The 22,769-nt window shown below is 41.4% G+C and overlaps 1 protein-coding gene across 1 annotated transcript in view; it reads left to right on the top strand.

Annotated features, from left to right (window-relative positions):
- stk32a (serine/threonine kinase 32A) overlaps positions 1-22,769 on the top strand; it is an 82,855-nt gene that overhangs the window by 19,803 nt on the left and 40,283 nt on the right. The window contains exon 4 of the mRNA XM_071916322.2: positions 22,452-22,489. Coding sequence (XP_071772423.1) covers positions 22,452-22,489 — 38 coding nt within the window. The remainder of the gene's footprint in view (positions 1-22,451; positions 22,490-22,769) is intronic.

Below are 22,769 nucleotides of genomic sequence, written 5' to 3'. Positions count from 1 at the left end.
ACCACCCATGTGTGTCGGATACGTTTCTCTGAAGATAAAGAAGAACAACCGCACACTCAGCTCCACATAAAGGATTTCATAACCAACGTTTATAAAGGACAGACTAGGCCGAAACGTTGGTTATTAAATTGTTTATGTGAAGCTGAGTGTACGGTTGTTCTTCTTTATCTACAATGGAACTTGTACCATGACCAGCACCTCCTGTTATCTGGTGTGCAACATTGTATCAGATATAGTCCATATAAAGAAATTATCCAACCGCACACTGTGTTTCTGTATATGGACTATTTTGTATTCCTGCCACCAACCAGCACCTGATTATAAGTGGCTGTGCACAGGCGTCATTGTATCAGATTTGTTTCTCCATCATACTCATTTCCCCCCGTCTTTATCTTCCCACTGTTCCTATTCTTCTTCCTCCTCCTCCTCTTGCTGCCCTCCTATATCTCTTCCTGCTCCTTTTCCTCCCTCTGTCCCTCTCCCTTGTTTTCCACCATCACCGCACAAGATTTCCACTCAAAAAAAAAACCCACGAGTTTGAGCAGTAAACATCCATGTGTTCTTTTCTCCTTGGCTGTCCACTTCCATATTATTCTCCAGTATGAGTGGTCCACCTCCGCACAGCAGGGTCAAGCTAACTTGACATGAAGGTCACACCTGACACAACAGTTTAGCCCGAGTCGCTGACTATGATCCTCATGAAATGCACCAGTTTCTGTCTATGCTGCTGCGCGGATGCCTAATTCAATCTTCAAAATGCACGTTAAGTGCTTTTTAGGCAGAAATATGTGCTGCTATGGCAGAGCTGCAGACGCACACGGCCAACATAGGCATGGCTGCAGCCCAATTCTATTATTTTAAGTTGTTAAAGTAACTCACAGAGCTCAGACTATCATGTTAGAGCCATTGATCTTGCCAAAATACAATGTACAGCAGACTGGTATACACTGAGTGAGCAAAAAATTAGGAACAGTTGCTGTTTCCATGAAATAGACTAAGCGGGTGAAATCCAGTGGAGTGGGAGCTACAACACCTTACTGATTACACCTAATAAATCCACTCATTCTTATAGGAGAGGTGCAGCTGATAAAGAGTAAATTTTTCATTTAAAACTGAAATCCCCACTTTGTCTCCCTCTCTGTTGGTGAAAAGTATTTGAAATGATGTTCAAACTACAACCAAACAACCACATAAGTATTATATAAGAAGGTGTAGCAACCAGTGTGGCTCATCAGTTCCCACCCTAGTAAAAATGTCATCAACGGACCAGGTAATTTGACTGTGATTGTAACTTTTGTAATGAATTTAGGCAATAACATTGCTTATGATGGTGTAAATATTGACTTGACAACCTACCCAGTGCGGGTAACCTGTGTTGGCTGACGTTAGTTGGATAGTTAGTAGACTTTCGTCCTACCTGGTCAAAATTCCAATAGCGGCCTATGGAGAGCATCTCCAGCTATGATAATACTGGCAATCGGTTGTGTAACCTGACTCTACGGTCCAGATGGATAAAATAACTATTTATTACTGGAAAAAAGTCCTGGATTCCAGCTTTAAGCCTTAAGCCAAACATGACTTGCAGAAAATGTGGAGCAACTTGATATGGTCGGTGTGGTTGGCATTCTGGTTAGATTGGTTTCTGTGATGTCTTTGGAGGCAGAATGAAGCATGAATAATATCTTGAGCTATTTCAATGTGCACAATATTATATGTTATATGTACATTTATAGATCACCTACATATTCATATACCCAGCTGGAAATGGACAAACACGTAGGCCACTTGCAGGCCGCCCAAACAAATTATACACCCTTTGGCTTTTCCAGTAGAAGGTCCTCACAGTACTGTGAGTGCAGGAGTCGCCCCGGTGGGAATCAAACCCCTCATGCTTAGTTCTTTGCCCCACCGCTGAGCTGCAGCTCCACTGATTGCGACGTCCATAGTCCATCCGCTGGTCGGACTCTCTGAGCATGGAGATAATCATGGGAGAGAGGCCGTCCCACACCACGACTAATGGGACACTTCACTGCTATAGCGAACGCTAATTTATCAAACCCCCCAGATAACAAATTACATCATTTAAAAGGGCGACTTAAAGCAGATTACTTGCTTTTTTTCTGTCTGTCCGTGCTCTCCGAACCCCCATGGGAAAGAGAGAGAGAGAGAGAGAGAGAGAGAGAGAAAGAGAGAGAGAAATAGATGGGAGGGATTATCAATTTGCCTATTCATTCACTCCACTGAGGGGTATGAATATTTAAATTATGTTTTCTATTTTAGTCCTCGAGAGGGCAGACATGCCAGTGGATGTGCAGGTGTTGGAGGCGTTTGTTTAGATGGAATCAACATCTTTTCAATCTGCATTCATTAGCTTCAGACAGGAAGAGCAGCTCCGTCTAACTCTCATCTCATCTCTATGGAAATTGAATATATAATTTCCTCTCTCAGATGTGGCCATGCTGACTTGTGTATATGTGTGTGTGTGTGTGTGTGTGTGTGTGTGTGTGTGTGTATATGCAGGATGAACACAGCTTCCTCACATTTGCCTTTGATGCTTTTGATGATAATGAAGACAGTAATGATGATAATGACATTAATGGCATAAATCATGATGATAATGATGTTAATTACAGTTAAGATTATGACTGTAGACAATGCATGACTGTATGACAGTGTACGCTTGGCAGTAGTTTGCGTCATGGTGACATGACAACTAGGGATGGGAATTGATTAGATTTTATTGATACCAATGCCATTATCGATTCTGCTTATCGGTCCGATTCTTTATCGATTCCCTTATTGATTCCCGATCAATTTTCTGTGTGGAAAAAAAAGTAGGCCTACACAGGTTTTCAGCGTCAACGCAGCTGTTTTATTATCTCTTGAGTCTGAACACAGTGTAGAATGTCTGCCTAATAACATTTGAACATGTTAAAATAAATTACAATGCTCCTTTTCTTAAAAGGATATAACTTGGAAAACAAATATAAAACTGACAAAATAAACAATTCTTCTTTAGAAAAATAGGATATTTACCCTCGGTAACGGACGTGCTGCGTCTCTCTGCAGAGAGTGTCAAATACATGGCATTCCTGGAGTTTTAGCCCATGTTGCGTTGAAAGATGTTTCAACATATTGCTGGTGTTTCCACCCTTACTTGAAATGATCATTTTACAGACGTTACAAGTAGCACTGTTGTCATCTTTCTTTGTGAAATGAAACCACGCTTTGGACCTTTTCTTCCTCTCCGCCATGACTCCTTCTTCTTGCAAGTTTCCAGCAGCGTAGACGCAGAGTTTGACGTCATGACGCATGAGTTTTTGCAATGCGCATGTGCAACTGTCAGAAAAACATGCCGGCATCGATAAAAGGAATTGATAATATTCCAATACGATTCCGATGGATCGGACAATTTGGAACCGGTTCTCAACTGGAACCGGTTCTCGATTCCCATCCCTAATGACAACCACACTGACGACAGCAGACACCTCCATATTTAGTATCGCTAATTGTTTTCTGTAATAAGCTGCTACACTGTACGCCGCTGTACAGCAAATCCCCCTCAGCACAACAGGTTTTTCCACAGTAAATATGAGCCAGCTCAGGGAGAGGGGACAGAGCAGCGGTGAGGTTAGCGACAGCAGTTCAGCTCCTCTCGACGCGGCCTGGGTGGAAAATCAAAGAGGGAACTGCGTCATCATGGGACATTACAGGAGCAACAGAGTGTGCGGCACGATGCAAGGTGCGAGGTTAATTCAATTCAGTGGGTTTTCCTCAAAACATAAAAACTGAAGAAAATTAAATGTTTAAGTTTATAAACCTCATCTTGAAGTAAAAAAAAATGTCAATTTGTCAGGAATCCAGCCGAGGTCCATTTTTGATTTTCTCATTATGTATATTCAGTTCATTTTGTGTTTGCCTTTTGCCTGTCTTGTTTTCTGCTCTGTGTGTCTGTGTCCACTTCCCATACATCCAGCCCCTCCTGCTTCAGCTCCAATGATTTGGTTTACCTGTTTCCCGCTCTAACCTGTTCCACCTTGTCTCCGCCTCCTCTTCATCATCTACCAGCCAATTTCTGCCAGCCCATCAAAGCACACCTGTCTCCACTTATCGTTAGCTAGATGATGAATATATACCTTGTGTTGTCAGTCAGTCTTTGCCAGTTCGTCCCAGTGTTTTCTCCTGTGTGTCGTTCCAGCCTGTTTCCTGGTTTTCTGTAGCCCATAACTTGTTTTGACCTTTTGCCTGCCTACTGGATTCTGTCTCAGATCACTGTTTTTGTACTGTTGCCTGGATTGTTTGGATTATCTGGTTCTGACTTGGATTTGGACTTTGGTTTTCGGCTCAGTAAAGACCCTTGAACTTTTACCCCTGCCTCTGCCTGGTGTGTTCCGCTTTTGGGTCCGAACTACAAACCCGACATAAATTAATACTATATCAGTTTTGCTTTGCATTTTGAATTGACTCAATCTGTCCATTGTATCCCCACCCTGGTGCGTAGTGGCATCTTTTACAAGCATCACCAATGATAAACACTGACCAGTTTGTTGGGATTTCCCATTGCATTTGTCATTATGGTAACATTACCATAGTAGGCCTTGCTTAGTGTTTGTTGTGCAATAATGTTAGTTGTTAAGTAGTGAGCTATTATTGGTGATCTGATTTTATTGTTTGCCAAGAGAGCAGCAAGCATGTAACTAGCACCAAACTAGTTTTCACTTGTTTACACACAGCATCATTTTGTTTTCAGTAACTTCATGCCATTTTACAAATCAGCAATCAAAGAGATTAAATTTTTTGACTTTTTTAACTTTTTTTTTTAAACTTTTAAGGCACTCTGCTCAGCTACATTGTCAAGTAGTATAATGTCAATCAGCAATCTAATGTGAATGGTACAGTAGCCATGACAATAGAGCTCTGTCTTTGATAATTTAGCAGCTATTCATCTAATAACTGTATGACCAAACACAGTGTCAAATTTTGTGAAATGATTACGAACTCTGAAATGCAGAGTTGGATAATGTTTCTCACTTTTCATGCATAGAACACGTATTCGCATTTTGAGACATCGTGCTCATTTCACAAAATTTTGGGAGACGAGACTCGTCTCCAGTTGAATGTGCCCTAACTACTAGTGGTGCAACCAAATTTAGGAACTCGCCATGTCTAAACTAGTTAGTAGTCATTAAGCTTGTAGTAAGTACTTTATGTACAAACTTTAGAGGGGTGCAACCCAGTTCACGGTTGATTTTCCAGTGTTTTTAACACTTGCCATCGCTCTGGGGAGTTTCAATTATTAACACCAGACTGAGTCTCAATTAGGGAACATCTTCAGAGACCTGATGGGCCTCTCCAAACAAGTGGAAAGATAGATGGCAGGTGTGTGAAGGGGGAAGTGTGTGTGTGTGTGTGTGTGTGTGTTTGGGGATTGGGGATTGGGGATTGCATGCTGATAGTACCAGCTAGTACCTTTACCTCACCACAGCCACTTTCACATCAACAACACTTATGTCTCGTCGAATCCTCAGGAGCATTTCGGTGCCTTCCGGAAGCCCCTTAATGGAACACTCACATGTTGTCGGCCGCCAGATGGTCTTAACACGTCAATATGTCTCAATATTTCATTTAGGAAAGCAACTGCCCGTTAAAGCGGTTAAGGGAGTAATTGTCAGGCTATTAACAAACTGATAGAGACAGATAGCATTGCCGCAGACGGACTTCAGTTTTCTAATGTGGAAGTTCAGTTTGTTGTGGTTTGAGATGTAATTCTCACTCTGAAACACATGCACATTTACTAGTGCAGTATCAGTAGTGTTTGTTTTTTATTCATGTTAAGAACCCGCCAAACAGATTCACAGTTGGATTCACAGATCCCTATTTGATAAGAGTTTGTCTTAAGGGAAGATTTCTGGTGCTAGATACGACTTGGTGTAGCATTTTGTGTGTGGGAGGTATCCGTAGGGAGGGCAAAACTTATCAAAATATACATTTTTCTAGTGTTTATTCAACCAAGGAATGTTTTTCTGCTGAGTATGCCTGCTCTTTTCAGCGCTGCCCTGTTTCACCTTCATACTCTTACACACATTCACGCGTGGGAGCTGCCCAGGATGACTGCAGTTATCCAGCGCTGAGCAGCTCCACTACAGCTCGTACACTCATGCTGAGTGAGTAACCTCTGCTGAGAGAAATAATAGTAAAATGAAAGTATACTAATTTTGCACCCACACCCCACTTTGTGAACCACTACTGTAAAATGGCATCGGTTTAAAGCATCTGCCAAGTGTTGTGTGAAACTCAGGCAGTCTTTTGAAATAGATTCTGAGGATTGTAGGAATCTGTTGAAATACGACACTGTAACTGAATAACAGCAAGCTTTTTTGGAAGCATGATGTTCCCGAAAAGAGATGGAGTTACACTTGGTTGCTACTGTAGTGTGTGTACTCTTTTATCCATTGTTTTAGCGCAGTACAGTGGCTTTTTGTCTGTGTTGCGCATTTGTATATTTGAATCTGCATTGTATCTCTGTGTTTAAAGAGCAAAAAAACCCCTCAATTTTCAGAATTAACATCGTTATTTTTATATGTTGACAGGTGGTCATGTGACTTTGACTGTTAAGTTGCTTTGCATTTTAACTGAACATTTTTTTATTTATTTTTTTAAAATGGCTACCCACCGTTGCCTATTTGAACACAGCAAATGTTCCCGTATTCATAAGTATTGATTTTTCAGTGAATTATTTCAATTATTTTGAGTTGACAAATGTTGATTGGAGAGTTGTTTGTCCATTCATAGAGATGATATGGCTTTGGAGTGGCTATTCAAAACTATCTAAAATAATAAATTATCTCTGATGGATTTGGACTTCTATAAACACTGGCATAATGTTGATTTTTACACTCCCAGAGTTAAATTAACAGTAATCTCTCATGACAGAATCTCCATTTGAAACGAGTTGTGGAGATGTGGTATCTTCCGCTCAGTAACTTCCAAAACAAAAATGTATGCCTATCTGCCTGAGAGCTTTGCATGCTAGAGACTGAATTAACACTGACACTTTCTGTGTACCTGCATTTCGCTGGTGTTATTTTCAAGCCCCGCTTTCGCAATTCCTCTCCAAAAAGGAAGCTACAGTACGGTGCAGCAAGTGTGCAATAAAAAGCCTTCCATACATGTATACCAGCAAAACTACTTCTACTGATGACTGAGAAAGTGAGCGGTGCTGTGAAGGTGATGTCAGGACATTGAAAGGAGCACAGACACAGCGGACTGCTGGGCAAAACACAAACTCACACAGACATGTCGGTGTGACTGCAGGAGACAGAGGCGAAGGCTGCCACCTGCAGAGGCAACAGCAGCCTGCAAAACACACTTTGAGTGAGACAGAGAGAGCAAAAGGAAAGACTTTCAAGCGTGTTCTTAAAAAACAAAAGGGTGTGTGTGTGTGTGTGTGTGTGTGTGTGTGTGTGTTTCCTTATTCAGATTCCTATTTCTTATCAAATGAATTGAAGCATGCCGAGACCCAGCTGTTGCAGCATGCCTACTTCAACCAAGGAGGATTCTCTTTTGGGATTTCTCTCTCTCTCTCTCTCTCTCTCTCTCTCTCTCTCTCTCTCTCTCTCTCTCTCTCTCTCTCTCTCTCTGTCTCTCTCTGATAGGGATTATTCTTTTCCACAATAGTGCAATTAATGTTGCATCATGGGGGATGTTCTCCATGTTGTTCTTGGAGGTCGCCCATTATATCTCTTGCTTTCTCTCTCTCTCTCTCTCTCTCTCTCTCTCTCTCTCTCTCTCTCTCTCTCTCTCTCTCTCTCTCTCTCTCTCTCTATCTCTCTCTCTCTCTCTCTCTCTCTCTCTCTCTCTCTCTCTCTCTCACACACACACACACAGTATAGCTTTCCCTAATTATCTCTCTCATTATTGCTCCCTTTCTGTCTCTCTCTTGCTATTTTCTCTCTTACTCTCCCTACTTTGTTTTCCTCTCTCCTCTGTCTTGGCTGGCTAGCATTCGTCTGTCTTTGTCTCAGAGGGAGTAGCACTCAGCACAAAGTGTAGCTCTGCTTCGAATAATTTATTTTCTCCCTTTCCCCTTCCCCTCCAGAGGCCTTTTGCCTTTTTGCCCGTCTGTCATTGTAAATGGGAATACGGTCTTAATTCACCTGCCTGGTTAAATGAAGGTGAATGTAAAAAAATCTCAGTCTCAGCGGGGCTTCTCATGGACTCGCATTGATTTACAAACACGCTGCTCATACTGTATTCCATCCATCACATCCTGTTCAGTCGCCCACACACACACACACACACACACACTCATACGTGTCTGCTCCACACGTACACAAATGCAGGCACCACATGTACGATTTTGTCTCACTCATATACACATATACACATGCACACAGACACACAAACATCATATTTATGTATGCTCAGACTCATGCATACACATGCACCACACACACACACACACTGCTCACTCTCACGCATTTACACATACAGCACACACACAGATACACACACACACACATAACAAACACACACACATTGCACCCCAGGCCTCTACACACAAAAACCACACACACTGCATTAACCCACACATCAAGACTGCACTACCAGTTTTAGACTAGATGACATCATGATTAATCACCACATCACGACTGCAGGCGCACAGATCTGAGCTGTGTCACCGCTGTTGAACCAAAAGGCGAAATTGTTCAGGAATGAAAAGTGAAGAGTGCTTATTTACTCATCCACACCCATGTCGTATATAGATTAAACAACAGGGTTGTAAAATGTTCCAAAGGTCGAAAGGTCATGGAAGTTAAAAGACAATGTAAATGTTATATACAAGTAAGCAAAAGACACTAAAATTGCACTTTTTCACGCTGTACACTCACAATCACTCTCTGCTTCTCCGATGTTCTTTTTGAGAATCTACATCTAGATAACTAGAAATCCTGAAGACACACACGAGCCATCTCACTAGCAATGCTAACGTTCTCTTTATGCCTGCTAGCATTACAAAGTTATTAATTCTTACCATATTAAACTCTGTAGACAGAGACAGACAGATGTAAAAGTCGACATGGCTAACACCATTACTGGCTAGTAAGAATACAAAATCGATATTAATGCAAAACTTTGGCCATGTTCGACTTGGACCCGATTTTACCATCATTTTCCATCAAACCGATTCTCTTCACTTTAGAGCTACTTGAGTCTTGCTTGCCTGGGTCTTTAATACAGCGTTATAGGGCCAATGGACCCTCCAAAAATCAATTCTAAAAACACCCAAAGTTTGTCCTTTTTAACACATCCATGAACAGGAGGATGAGCGTGTCCTTTACCATGCCCCCCTTCCTCTCTGTGTGTATCTGTACTGCAGCAGTGTCCTTTAAAGATTTCCCCCTTTAACCTTGAAAAGTAGAACAGCCAGCGCACTACAGAACATTTAAACACAAGGCCTCTGAACTGTAATCAATATGTATTCCCCTATATACCATTAGAAACATCATAATCATAATCAGAAACACCTTAATTCACAAGTACAGTGATCATACAATAATTTGCCATGGTGACATTGTTGCAGAGACATATCGACAGCATACAGAGTTTCAAGGTATAAGGACAATAGGACTTCACATACAGCGTGACCTTGGTATTATAAGGTTCTATCTGACCTTTTTGTCAAAACTGAGTTAGTCGCATGAACCTATTCTATGAGTGCCTGTTGACATATGTGTGGTGTTATTTTTTGAAAATAATGATTTTTGAGTCTGTAATTTCTAAAACAAAAAGGACCCATCTCCATTTAACTCAATGGATGCTGAAAACTTTGAAGCTCAATATCTCAGAACTATCCTGAAGGCAGATAGAACCTTATAATTCTAAGCTCACGACAGAGCAAAGAGCCAGTGCAAGACATGAAGAAAGACTATCGATGCATCTATGGAGGCAGCATTGTGCGCAAAGTTACTCCTCTTAATTTACATCAGCAGCTCGAAATGGGAAGCCGTTGTCATCTCTTCAAGTGAAGTATTCTTTATTCATGGGAGTGAGTTAATGTTTTATACGCCCGCAGAAGAAGAAGAAGAAGAAGAAGAAGAAAAGGAAGAGGAAGAAGAAGAGGAAGTAGAAGGAGGGAGGGAGAAATTATATGTCCATATTTCAGAAATGCAGATTAAGGTGCCAGCTGGTGCCAGCTCGCCGGTTTCCCACCACAAAATGGTGAATTGAGCATTATCGTTATAGAAAATCTCTCTGCGCTCGGCCCGGCTCACAACGGCAGATTAGCTGATGGGAGGGGTTTCTGCTCTGAACATGACAGAATGTTTACCAGCTAGTCTGCGCCGAAAAAGATCACTAATTGCCTGCTTGCGTATCTAACTCACGTGCCTGCCTGTAGGAGAGAGAGAGAGGGAGAGAGAGAGAGAGAGAGAGAGAGAGAGAGAGAGAGAGAGAGAGTTTGGCAGAGTGGGATGTATTTAGGCAGTCAGAAAGCCAGACTGAGAGAGACAGAAAGAGGGAGATAAAGAGAGCGATAGAGAGAGAAAGAGCTAGGCAGTGACAGTGCGAGAGCTGACATTTTTATTTATTTCTTTTCTGAATTCTCCCTGAATGTTTCTGACTCTGTGAATTATTCATCACTGGTAATTGTGATGTGAGTTTTGGCCCGGGCTTTTTAGCGTCGACCGGCTGCATTCAGTCCCCGCTCTGTACACTCTGTCTCCTAAAAACAGGTCCAAATTAGACTGGGGACTTGTCGAGCCCCGACTCTGTCAACCAGCCACACTCGGCGGCTACAGTGTGTGTTAATGAATAAGGAATGAACATCCCTCGGCACACAAGAGTTGCAAGTTGCTTCTGTCACACGCACGCACAGTGTTGACGCACGTGTGTAAACAGCTGCACACACACACACACATTTGCCCTTCGCACACTTGTCAGAGGTGTTCTTCTTTAACAGATCAAAACTGCACATAAAGAGAGAGAGAGAGAGATAGAGAGAGAGAGAGAGAGATAAAGAAAGGGTGAGGGAGAGAGAGTCTGCTGCTGTGGGTCTAGTTGGGCTTTCAATTCACGTTCAAAGGCAGCGGCTGTCTGACTGTTAGATGGCTGGTGGGCGTGGGTACTTAGAACCATAGGATTCTGACTGTGTGTGTGTGTGTGTGTGTGTGTGTGTGTGCATGCATATGTGTACACACACGTGGCAGAAATGCATACGACTGTGTTTATGCACATGGGCGTATAGCTGTATGAATGGGAATGTGTGTCTGCATGTGTACATCTGTTGCTTGTGTGTGTGTGTGTGTGTGTGTGTGTGTGTGTGTGTGTGTAGCTATAGCAGAGGGCTTTCTGGGGCTTCCAGTGCTTCCTGTGTGACAGAGAGGGAGAGGCACATTCTCAAACAGCTCCCAGCTTTTAATCTGGAGTGGAGAAGGGAGAGACTAAAGCAGCAGAGCCATCAAAGACCGTCTGATTAAACTCTCTGCAATCTACACCCAGAAAACCGCTTCATGACAGTTTTACTGTAGCTACAACCAAGTTTTGATACCACAAGTTGTTTTGATATGATTGAATTACCCTGTCTAGTCTTTATAGATTTAAACATTGACATGATGTGCGTTGCGTGTGTATTTCTTGTATGTTAAAGGAATAGTTCACCCAAAAATGAAAATTCTGTCATCATCTGCTCACCCTCATGCCAGTTGAAACACAGGTGAATTTTGTCCATATAACACACAGGGAGGCTGCCAGCACAACTCCATAGCAGCCTTCTCCAAAACAACTGAAGTCAGTGGGGACCAGTTCTTCAGAGTTCCAAACAGACCTACAGTATATTTACACCATAACTTAGTGCAAATCTTAACTACAGCTGATTGATTTGCAACAAATAATAGTGTATAGGTCTTTCTATTCACAGTGTGATTGTTTGGCTGTTTTTGTTTTGGAACTCTAAAGAACCGGTCCCCATTGACTTCAGTTGTTTTGGAGAAGGCTGCTACCAAGTTGTGCTGGCAACCTCCCTGTGTGTTATATGGACTAACAAATTTCACCTGTGTTTCATTTGGCATGAGGGTGAGTAGATGATGACAGAATTTTCATTTTTGGGTGAACTATTCCTTTAATTTGGAGTCATAACGGTTATGATAATGAAGGTCATTTTGGGCACAATCTGATTGGTCCATGTGGATCCACCCAACCTATATAAGATGGTCTCTCCCATTTCTTTGAAGGTTGTTTCTAGGGATGGGTCAATATATTGAAATTCAATATATCGCAATACAAAAATGTGACAATATGTATCGTGAGGCAGAAAAATGAATCACAGTATTTGCTACATTTTATTCTGCTGTTGTAATCACAAATGAGATGTCTTGCCCATCATAATTTCACAAACTCTCCATCAAAATTATATTATCTGCACTTTGTAATGACATTTTTAAATTGTTGTTTACATTCTAGCAGCCAATGCCATTGCTAGAATTGTGAACCCCATATTGTGTATCGAATCGTATCATGAGATCGTCCCAATCCCTAGTTGTTTCTAATAAAATCAATTCAGTTGCAAGTGAAGTGGACAGTGTGCGGGAGCTTTTTCCTTTTAAGTGTAGCAGTTATGGAATTAAAGTGAATTAAAGTGGCAGACCATTAAGATTTCATGTGGTTGAGAACAGTTCATCCATTTTTCGGAAAATGAATGGCACTATCTCAAAGCCAGAAAACAGAAGAGTCCGACCTGATGCCTTTAGGTAAAAAGGATCTGGATTTGCTCCACATACAGTGAATGGGAGGCTGATTTTGTTGACCCACAGAAAGTGTCCTGTGATTATCTGGTCGAGTTATCAGTTCTTACATAGAAAATGTACTTATTCCCAGAAAGCCCCCCTGGGAGCTCTTACTGTCCGCATGCTGTCTTGCTTTACAGGGGCTGTATGCATGCATAGTTAACCTCCGTGCATATATGTGTGTGTGTGTGTGTGTGTATGCTTGCATAACCTGTGTGTGTGTGTATGTGCGTGCTTGCATAACCAATGCGTGTGTGCATGTGTGTGTGTGTCAGTCTCCATTCTCAGGTGTGTTGCCCCACTCCAGTATCAGTGCAGTGTCATATAACCAGGTACAGGGTTCAGTTACCCCTCTGCCTCTGATAGCAGGCTGTAATGAGGCCATTAGATCCTGCTAATAGCTTGTAGGGTCAGTCAACCGAGAGAAAAGCTGAGGGGATCGGCTTGCAGCGAGCGCTGCTGCCCCCTCATCTCCATCCTCACCGCCTCCCTCGCTCACTTCAGCCTATAGCTCCCTGCCTCCCATGCTCAATTTGTCATTCTAGCTCTCTGCTTCCCTCTTTCAATTCATGCCTACCTTCATCCCTCTCTCTCTTCGGTCCAATTTGTCCTTATATCTCTCTACCTCCCTTTCTGAATTCATCCCTAAAGCTCTTTACCTACCTTCCTCCCTCTCTCTCTCTCAAATCGTCCCTATAACTCTCTACCTCCTACTCTCTCTCTCTCTCTCTCTCTCTCTCCCAATTAGCGCTCTATGTCGCTCGCCCATTTCATCCCTATATGCCTCATTCTCTCAATTCATCCCTATAGCTCTCCACCATCCTTTCCTTCCTCTCTCCCTTGCTCAAATCATCTGTATAGTTCTTTATTGTAGTTCCCTTTCTCCCTCTCACAATTTGTCCCTCGTTCTCTATTTTCCTCCCTCTTTCCCTTGCTCAATTCATCTCTATTGCTCTCTATCTCCCTTCCTCTCTCTATCGCTCTCAACTCATCCCTATAGCACTCTTCTCTCGCTCTCTCTCTGGCTCATTTTGTCCCTATCCCTCTCTACCTCCCTTTCCCAATTAATCCATATAGCTTCCTTCCTCCCTCTCTCTCCTAATTCATCCCTAGCTCCCTACTTCCCTCCCTCAATTTTTTTCAATTCAATGAGGCTTTGTTGGCATGATCATATACAGTACAGTATTGCCAAAGCACATAAGGTCAATAACAGAGTAACAAGTAAGAATACGAATGATTAGGTCTATTAAGATTAAAATAACAATCACAAAACAATGGGAAACAACAGCTGTAAAACAGGGAATATCAAAAGGTGATGAGAAATATATGTGTATAGAAAAAACTCTCTGGCTCAATTTGTCCCTTTACCTCCCTACCTCCGTCACTCAATTCATCCTTCTAGCTCTCTACCTTTCTGTCTCTCTCCCTCTCTCAATTCATCCCTGTACAGTCACTCTCTCCCTCCCTCCCTCTCTCTCTGACTCAATTCATCCATAGCCCTCTTTACAGTGTGAATTTGTTATTGCCAAGTGATTCAAATACAGCTGTCGTTTCACATGTAAAGTGTATTGGATTATCATAATGTTTCCTTCACTTTTTCTTGTCAGATTCATTAGTCTCGCTGTAAAAATGGTCGGAAAATCCCATTCTCGTTGAGAAATGTGTCTGTGGAAGAGCTACATTTTCAAATACTACAGCACTGACAGAGGAAGAGGATGATCTTTGTTGTTTCTATACAAATACTAATTAATTTCACATAGTTTATACTCAATACATGGTGCAGGGTCTGGGTTATGGGAGCAGAACAGGCAGTAACCCAGGTTCGCCAAATCCAGGCACTGAAACAAACACACACACACACACACACACACACTGCCACAAGTTTACTGATACAAGGCTTTGCCAACATTGTTCTCTGCTTTCATGCCAATAAAGCACATTGGAGTGAGAACTGAATCGGAAGAGAGACTAGCGTGATCGAGACAGTCCATAGGTGTTTGTTTGTGGTGTGTGTGGCGCCTCTGAAAGTGTCCCGTTCAAAGTGGTAAATGCCTGCAGATGGCTGAGGTGTCACCCAGCGAAGCGGGCCCCTCTCCACGCAGCGCTGGTGTGACTGAGGCTGCGACAGCCCCATCTGTTTCTCAGCACTAATAGATGCCACACGACAGTTAGCCAGGCTAATGAACACGGAGCATCGGGCCGGTTCCTGCCCACAAACTGCCAGTCGCAATGAGCAGGTGACAATTCAAAGTGGTTCGTTCTCCTTTTGTCTTTCTCCATGTTTCAAACGACAGTGGTTAGAGAGAGAGAGAGAGAGAGAGAGAGAGAGAGAGAGAGAGATGAGTCTAAATATTTGTAGTAGGAATATCTGAATATCAGCATTGTTCTTCCCCCAGTCATCAGATTTTTAGTCTATTATTTAGTCTATTAGTCTATTATTCTCCTTCCTGGTGATGAAAATCCGTCTTCTTGCTCTCATTCTGTAACTCTTAATGCCAACTGGACCCTGGAACACTAGACACTCTAATTTCACTGTTATTTTACTTCTTGTAGCCTAATACAGAGACTGGATACACATTTCATGAATTTTAAAATATATATGTTTGCAATCAAAAGAGCGGATGACTTGCTAAGTCATACAGGTCAATTTAGTTAATTTCAAAACTGTATTGTCCTGTGAGGGACAATAGTTTGTAGACAGGGTTTTCAATAAAACCACAGAATAAAACCACCTAATAAAAAAGACAATAGATGCAATAAAAACACATAATATACTGTACAGGTAAAAATAAAAACATAACAAATCACATATGGACAAAGTCATGTAGACCTGGACTGCTGTTGTCTGAGAGAGTAAGATACAGTATATTGTTGCTGCTATGACAACTTTTGTTTCTCCAAAAGACTGATTCTCGAGAACTTAGAAAAACACCTTAAATTATAGATTAACCACCATGCATTTTCAAAGCTTTAGCTTAAGTTTTTAATGGGTTTCATGGGCCCTAAGGTCATAAAGCTTGCTCCAGCTTTAAAAGACCACGTTAACCTTCAATTTAAGTTAAAACACGAGGATGAACAAAATCTTTGCTCCAGTGATGTGTTCACAAAAACCAGCCGGGGACTCTGGCCCTTAACAACAGGGGAAACACTGAAGTCTCTTTCGATGCCGAAGCCAGGAAATATAACCCTGTGAATATCCCCAGACATCCCATCATAATAGAGCCGCCCAGCCTACTTTTCACTATGACTTTACTTCTGATAGAAAGTCTAGCTGGTAATTGCCTGGTAATTCTTATCTGGCAGCTTCTATCAAAGGAAAATATAATTTAATTCACGGATCATTAAACTGAATGCGACCGAGGAACTGAGAGTACTGATTATAGCTGTTAGAATAGGTTTCATAACTCAATGGGGTTTGCAAATATTATTCACTTCATTTCAGTACAAAACCTTTATTTATACAGAGCTGAGCCCATTGAGAGTGTCTGAAACTATTCTTACATATGTTCTAAAAAAAAATCTCATCATTTGCATTTTCAAAGCTACCTTGTTAATAAAAGTATAATGTTTATTTTTTAGCTATTTGTTCAAAAAAATATTCGTGCAAAAAATGATTAATGAAAATGTTTTAAGTGAGGAATATAACGCAATCTCTCACTTTGGTGAAAAAATTTACATGTATATTTTTTTTGGAAGAGGTAATATCATCTATTGGTAATTATTAGGAATCATGAGAAAAATAAAATCTTGAATACCTGCAGTGACAATTTATTTGTGATGCAGCTTATGTTGAAGACCAACAGCTCACAAACTCATATAGAGCTCAGTAAAAATACTTTGTTACTGTACTTAAGTAATATTTTACTCTAGTTTTTCTTTCACTTAAGACGTTTTACTTTTACTCACTACATTTCAGAAGAAACATCTATACTTTCTACTCACTACATTTTCAAAACAGACTTGTTACTCTCGGGGAAATCATCAAAAATATATATTCTTTCCGCATCAGACAGCTTCCATCCCGGAAGCAGCTGATCAAGTGCCAAATGTGATTGGCTGCTTGTTCAGCAAAGAGACACCGAAAAGGAGGGAAAGGGGCCGAGAGAGAGAGAAGCAACATGAAGAAGAGAGAAGCAAGGTGTAGACTCGTTCTCATCTGTGATTCAGAGGAATGCTCAACACAGAACCATTTTAGCTCATTAGAAATGCCTTTTTTAGAAGACTACTTTTACTTTTATACTTTAAGTAAATTTAAGACCATGTACTACTTTGACTGGAGTAAAGGATTTGAAATGGTACTTTTGCTATGAAATGGTAAGATGAGTAGATGAGTATTTTTACTTGAGTTCGGAATTTGTGTACTTCCACCTCTGGAGATTCACCTACCAAAACGAAATACCACTTTAAGAACATCATGCCACCCGTATCTCATCCACCCTCCATTGTCAGGGGAACAGGTCAGCCTTGGCCATCATCATCATCATCATCATCATCATCATCATCATCACCTCCACCGCGGCAGCTTGGCTTTTACCGCCCGCCGCCCCCCGCTGTGTCCCGTTGGTTTATCTCTGGGGCCAGTTGTCTCAGCCTTTCCTTGTCCTGTGGCTTCACAATGGCAGGGTGGCCTTTAGCTACAAAAGAGACTTCCTCGCTCTCTCTTGCCGCCTGCCTTTAGCGGTGACACATCGCCCTCCTCTCTCCCCCAGCGCCGCCCTTTGAGGCAAATGTCAGCTAATTAAGGGTTACATGCTCGACCTTTCTCACCCCCGCCTGGGCCAGCGCCACTCGATCCACTGATGCGCCCGAGAGCAGAGCAGAGCGCCACAGGTTGCGCCCTGTCTGCCAGAGGACGCCACGGAAACACACACGCACAGGCACACACACACACACGCACACACACACACACACACACACACAAAACACAGGTCAGGCTGGCCTTTGATATGCTAAATACCACTGTGTTCCTATAGGGCAGTAGATTTAATTAGAGGCAGGTGATCCAACACTCGCTGTCTAACACTAAGGATACACAATGAGTTGACTGTCAGTTGGGACTGCCACAGAGACATGATTATTTGTGTGTGTGTGTGTGTGTGTGTGTGTGTGTGTGTGTGACTTACATGTTCACTGAGTTACGGTGTCTACTTGCTGTCTTCAGTCTTCAAAACACATAGGAACATATCAAATATTATTTTAATTATTTTCTCTATATCTACTCTTTTATTTATTTACTTTTTATTTATGAGTCTAATTATTTTCTTTGCACTGTCTTCTCTTTCTTCCCAATGAAATTGGAAAATAGAAGAAGCAAGAGAAGAAGAAAGAGAAATGAAAAGTTTTAAATCCTATGTTATTAATAGTAACACCCCTTGTTTTGATCTTCTTCCTTTGTGTTTGTGTGTGTGTGTGTGTGTGTGTGTGTATGTGTGTGTTTAATTTGCTGCTGAATGGTAAAGCACTTTGAGCTGCATTAATGAAAGGTGCTATATACATAAAGTTAATTCATTCATTCATTCATTCATTCACCTTGTTGCCAAGAAACACTTCAACAGATTTGTTTGACCCTGCAGCTCACTGTGTTTCCTGTTGCTGGTAGTATTGCCCATTTCATTTCCTGAAAAGCTGCCTGGTGTATCATTACCACCACTATGTATCAGTATCTTGTATCGTTACAACAAACCAAGTCTCCAGCAACACAAAGTCATGTGAAATGCAACGAACCCTAACCGTCCTTGAGCTGGTCAGACGTTTTAGGTGTTATAGGCGTCATTAATGTCAGTCCTCTTCTGACTGTCAAACCCCAAGTCCTGTGCTCACCATCATAAATAAATAGTCCCATTACAAATCAAACTATATCAAAAACACACACTTGAGATGGCCTAAGAACAGCATCTTCATGACTTCTCTAGGTTTCTCTCAAGCCTGACACCCTGTTGAACCAAGGAAAACAGTAACTACAGTCAAATCAGTGTGATATTGAGGTATCAAGCCTGACTTTACTTGGCAGTACAGTTCCTATTGTATTATCTAGTACTTTCATAATAGGTATTGGAAAGGCCGATAAGCAAATGTTTTAGTATTACATATTACATAGTATGTTTTTTAGTGTTACATAGCCTAATTATTCACTAATGATTTTAACAACTTACTACTGTTATCATGCTAATAATTACTTACTTGCCAGAAAATACTGACATTTAACTGAGAAATTACACATTATAATTACAAATAGTTACTAGTTATTACCAGACGTTACCAGTTACTTCCTGATGATTTATATGTACTTACACAGTAATTACCTTGTAATTTGTGTACCATAATGTAAAGTGCCACCGAGTTTTCATTCTCTAAAGATTGACATCCACTGCTGTTGTTTAAGCAGGGCGAGGTTCTGGAAATGAAGCGATGCATTTGATCATGAAGCACAAACGGAACATTTGAGAAGGGTGCTGAATATTGAATATCGTCTCTGCAGTTCAAAGTATTTTCAGCGCTGTGGGGATACTGAACGTCCCAGAGACAAGAGGAGAGGAGCAGAGAGGAGGGAGAGAAAGCGAGAACACACAGTACCCTTCCACCATCCACCACTTATAAAGCTCAGTCTGCAGCCACACACGAGCTTCCAGAACTGGACCATACAGTGTCCAAAACACTCACAGATTATAGGAGAGGATGGTTTTCATTAGGATAGACACCCCCAAGAAAGCATGTGTGTGTCTGTTTGTGCATGTCTGTATTTGTGTTTGTGTATGTGTGTTTGTGTGTGTGTGTGTGTGTGTGTGTGTGTGTGTGTGTGTGTGTGTGTGTGTGATGTCCTTGATGCTTGATGCCTGTCAGATTTACAGCCCCAGGATCCTGTGTGGTAAAGCAGGCAAGCTGCTTCTGTGTTGAAGTGTGTGCGTCAGGGAAGAAGGGATATGCAAAAAAATATATACGCACATATGGCATTGTGCTCACTAAATGGCATAAGCTATTTTATGTTGTGAAAGAGAGATAGAGGGAGAGAGAAAGAGAGAGAGAGAGAGTGTGTGAAGGGCAAATAGAGATCAGGTCTGAAGTGAAAGAGAGAGGAGAGAAGGGTTTAAAGTTGCTTTGAATTCAACTGGCCATGAGGCAAGTCGTTTGCAGTGAGCCGTTCTTTGAAGTGGTTGATTGTCTGTCATCTGTGACCTTGGTTTTGTTGCTGCTGCCTTTTATATTATCTGTCATCACGACTGTAATGATGTGGGATCAAAGGAGTCTGGGTTCCCCAAAAACTCCATCGTTAAAGAAGACTCCATCATTCATTTACCATAACTCTCACTTGCTGCGGTTACGTTGCAGAATGTTTTATCATTCCCACTGCATTCCTTCCAAATGAAGAAAAAGTGATCTGATAAGGTGTGTGTTTAAAACCAAAGCATGTAATCAGAAGAAGAAAATTTGGGATTAAGTGAACATCTCATAACATTCATTCCTGATCTAATCTAGGTAATAGTGAGACATTTTGAATACATTTCCTTTGCAAAATTTCTCTAGTTTTAACTTTTAGTTAAAGTCTTACATCAGATCCAGTACATCTTTATTTAGTATGTAGGTTGCTTTCTGCTTCTGATAGCTGAAGTGAAAAAAAAAAACCCATCTGCTTCAAAAGAGAAACAAAAGACAGGAGACAAAGAATCATATACTCCACAGCTTTGGGAAGATCAGTCCTAGATGACAGGTACACAAGAGAATGAGTATAGCTGCAGCATACGAGAAAAGATGAGAGGAGGTAGAGAATCCTCTCAGTATCTCACTGCTCACACACCTCTGGCTGCCCCGCACAGCCAACAGAGGAACATTATTACAGTTTATTAGTATTAATCCACAGCATTTTCAGAAAATAAACGTCTGTTTTGCTATTCACTGAGGCACTATATATAGCAATTAGTGATTCAATCTATGCATGAAAGCTTTTACATTTGCTGTTGTAAACACCCGGTGTCTAGTAGATCTTTCCCGGGAAAAATCCTCTGCCAAACAGGAAGTGATGGGTTTTATGTTTCTGGCAGTTTGTTTAGAATAAATAGAAGAAGAACTGGATAGTTAGCATGAGCAGCGATAGCCACTATGACTGAACAGACAAAGAAAAGAGCGCCACCTACAGAAACTCAAACTTCATCAACAGAAAATCCAAGGAAAAAGACGTCACAGTACCGGACACACTGATTGATTGACAGGTGATCAACTTGGAGGAATGCATCTTGTTACTGATTGGCCCAAGCGGTGCCTGCATCATTCATGGGGGACGACATGTTTACTTGTATTTTTTGGAGGAAATTCAACTGTCATACAGTAAAAAGCACAGTGGAGAACAAATCAGTCAACAGAAACATCACCACCACACAACATCCTGCATAACAGTTTGTAAAATCTGTTTTGGGTCATGAGGAAATGTCTTTAGGAGATGTGCGTCCCTGGAGAAACACTTTGCACAGCAGTGATGTGTGTGTGAGTTAAAGAGGAGAGGAGAGCAGAGTGAAGGCCGGTCTGTCAGACAGACTGTCTGCTCACTGTCTGTTCTGCTCTGCTCCGCTGTCCGTCATCAGTCTGGTACTCACATCCCTACACACACACACACACACACACACCCATGCAGAAATGCAGAAATGCATGCAGATCACGTCTTTAACACACCTATATGCACCTGCATACACACATACATACACACACACACACTCAGAAGTACACACGCACACACATACAGAAGTACGTGCACACACATGCACAGACATTTGTGTATACACACACACACACACACACACACACACACACATCTACATCCCTAACATCATATGGCTTGCAGGCACAAAACACACTTATGTAGCATGCACCCACAGACACACACAATCACAAAAATGATCAACATGAGCATGAATGTGGCATCTCCAGCCTGTCAGTGTGAGTTAGGAACTCATGATCGTCTGTTTTTCATCCCCTGCCTCTCTGTTGTTGTTTTTGTTGTTGGTGTTTTTCCTGTTTCTGTCCTGATGAAACAGATTTAAGTTGCATCTGACAGCCGCTCTGCCTCAGCGCAGCCTCAGGACCAGAGCGTGACCACACATGACATTTAGATTTCAATATAGATTTGTGTCAATCCATTTCAGTTTATTGTTTTCATACAAAGATGTGACATACTGTTATTTTACCTTGTTTTTCATTATTTTTTTTCATTTCCTCTTGTCTGTGGAGAATGGCTGACTGACTGTTATTGTAATGATGTCTTTGTACTTGAAAGCACAATCGCACCACACCTGGCCCAGAAAGCATTTGCAAATCATTCTTGGTGTTTGCTGTGACTTGCTTGGATTACCAAATGGTTGGAGTTAACCTATATATAGTTTAAAGTAAAAACAAAGCAAAGTATACTAAACTGACACTCAAATATTTTACTGTTATTATCTAAACTCTCTGGCACAGATCGTATTTTCCTAAAAGGCAAATCCCACAAATGCCAGTTCTCCTGCTAGTTCTCCAAACAACGGATACGGATTTGAATTTTAAATATTTGGATGTAAATTACATGCAAATACTATTTGATCTGGGTATTACACATGCACGTGCGCGCGCACCAGCACACACACACACACACACACACAGCCAGTTAAACTAATGCCACTGTTTTGTTTGTGTTTCCCTCTCCAGAGACATCAAACCTGACAACATACTACTGGATGAACATGGTAAGATCACTTTTATTATTTTATACAGGGTAGGGGTCAACTCATTTTGCCATGACAGACACTTAAATCCATTCTATAAAGAAATTACAGAGAGTGAGGAATCAATTATTAGCATGTTGATTGAGTGACTTGGAAGTGATAATGTGAACATATAGATTATATGGTAAGGTGTTGCTATTATGAGTTGGGATCAATTCACTTCCAATTCAAATCAGGAAGTGACTTTGAAACCTTGAGCTTCTTCTTCTTCTTCTCCATATTTAATGACATTTGACTCAAT

This window comes from Centroberyx gerrardi, chromosome 11 (assembly GCF_048128805.1).
Source record: "Centroberyx gerrardi isolate f3 chromosome 11, fCenGer3.hap1.cur.20231027, whole genome shotgun sequence".
In the NCBI taxonomy this organism is placed as follows: Eukaryota; Metazoa; Chordata; class Actinopteri; order Beryciformes; family Berycidae; genus Centroberyx; species Centroberyx gerrardi.
Note: the sequence above shows the minus strand (reverse complement) of the source record. Positions and strands in the feature narration are given on the sequence as shown.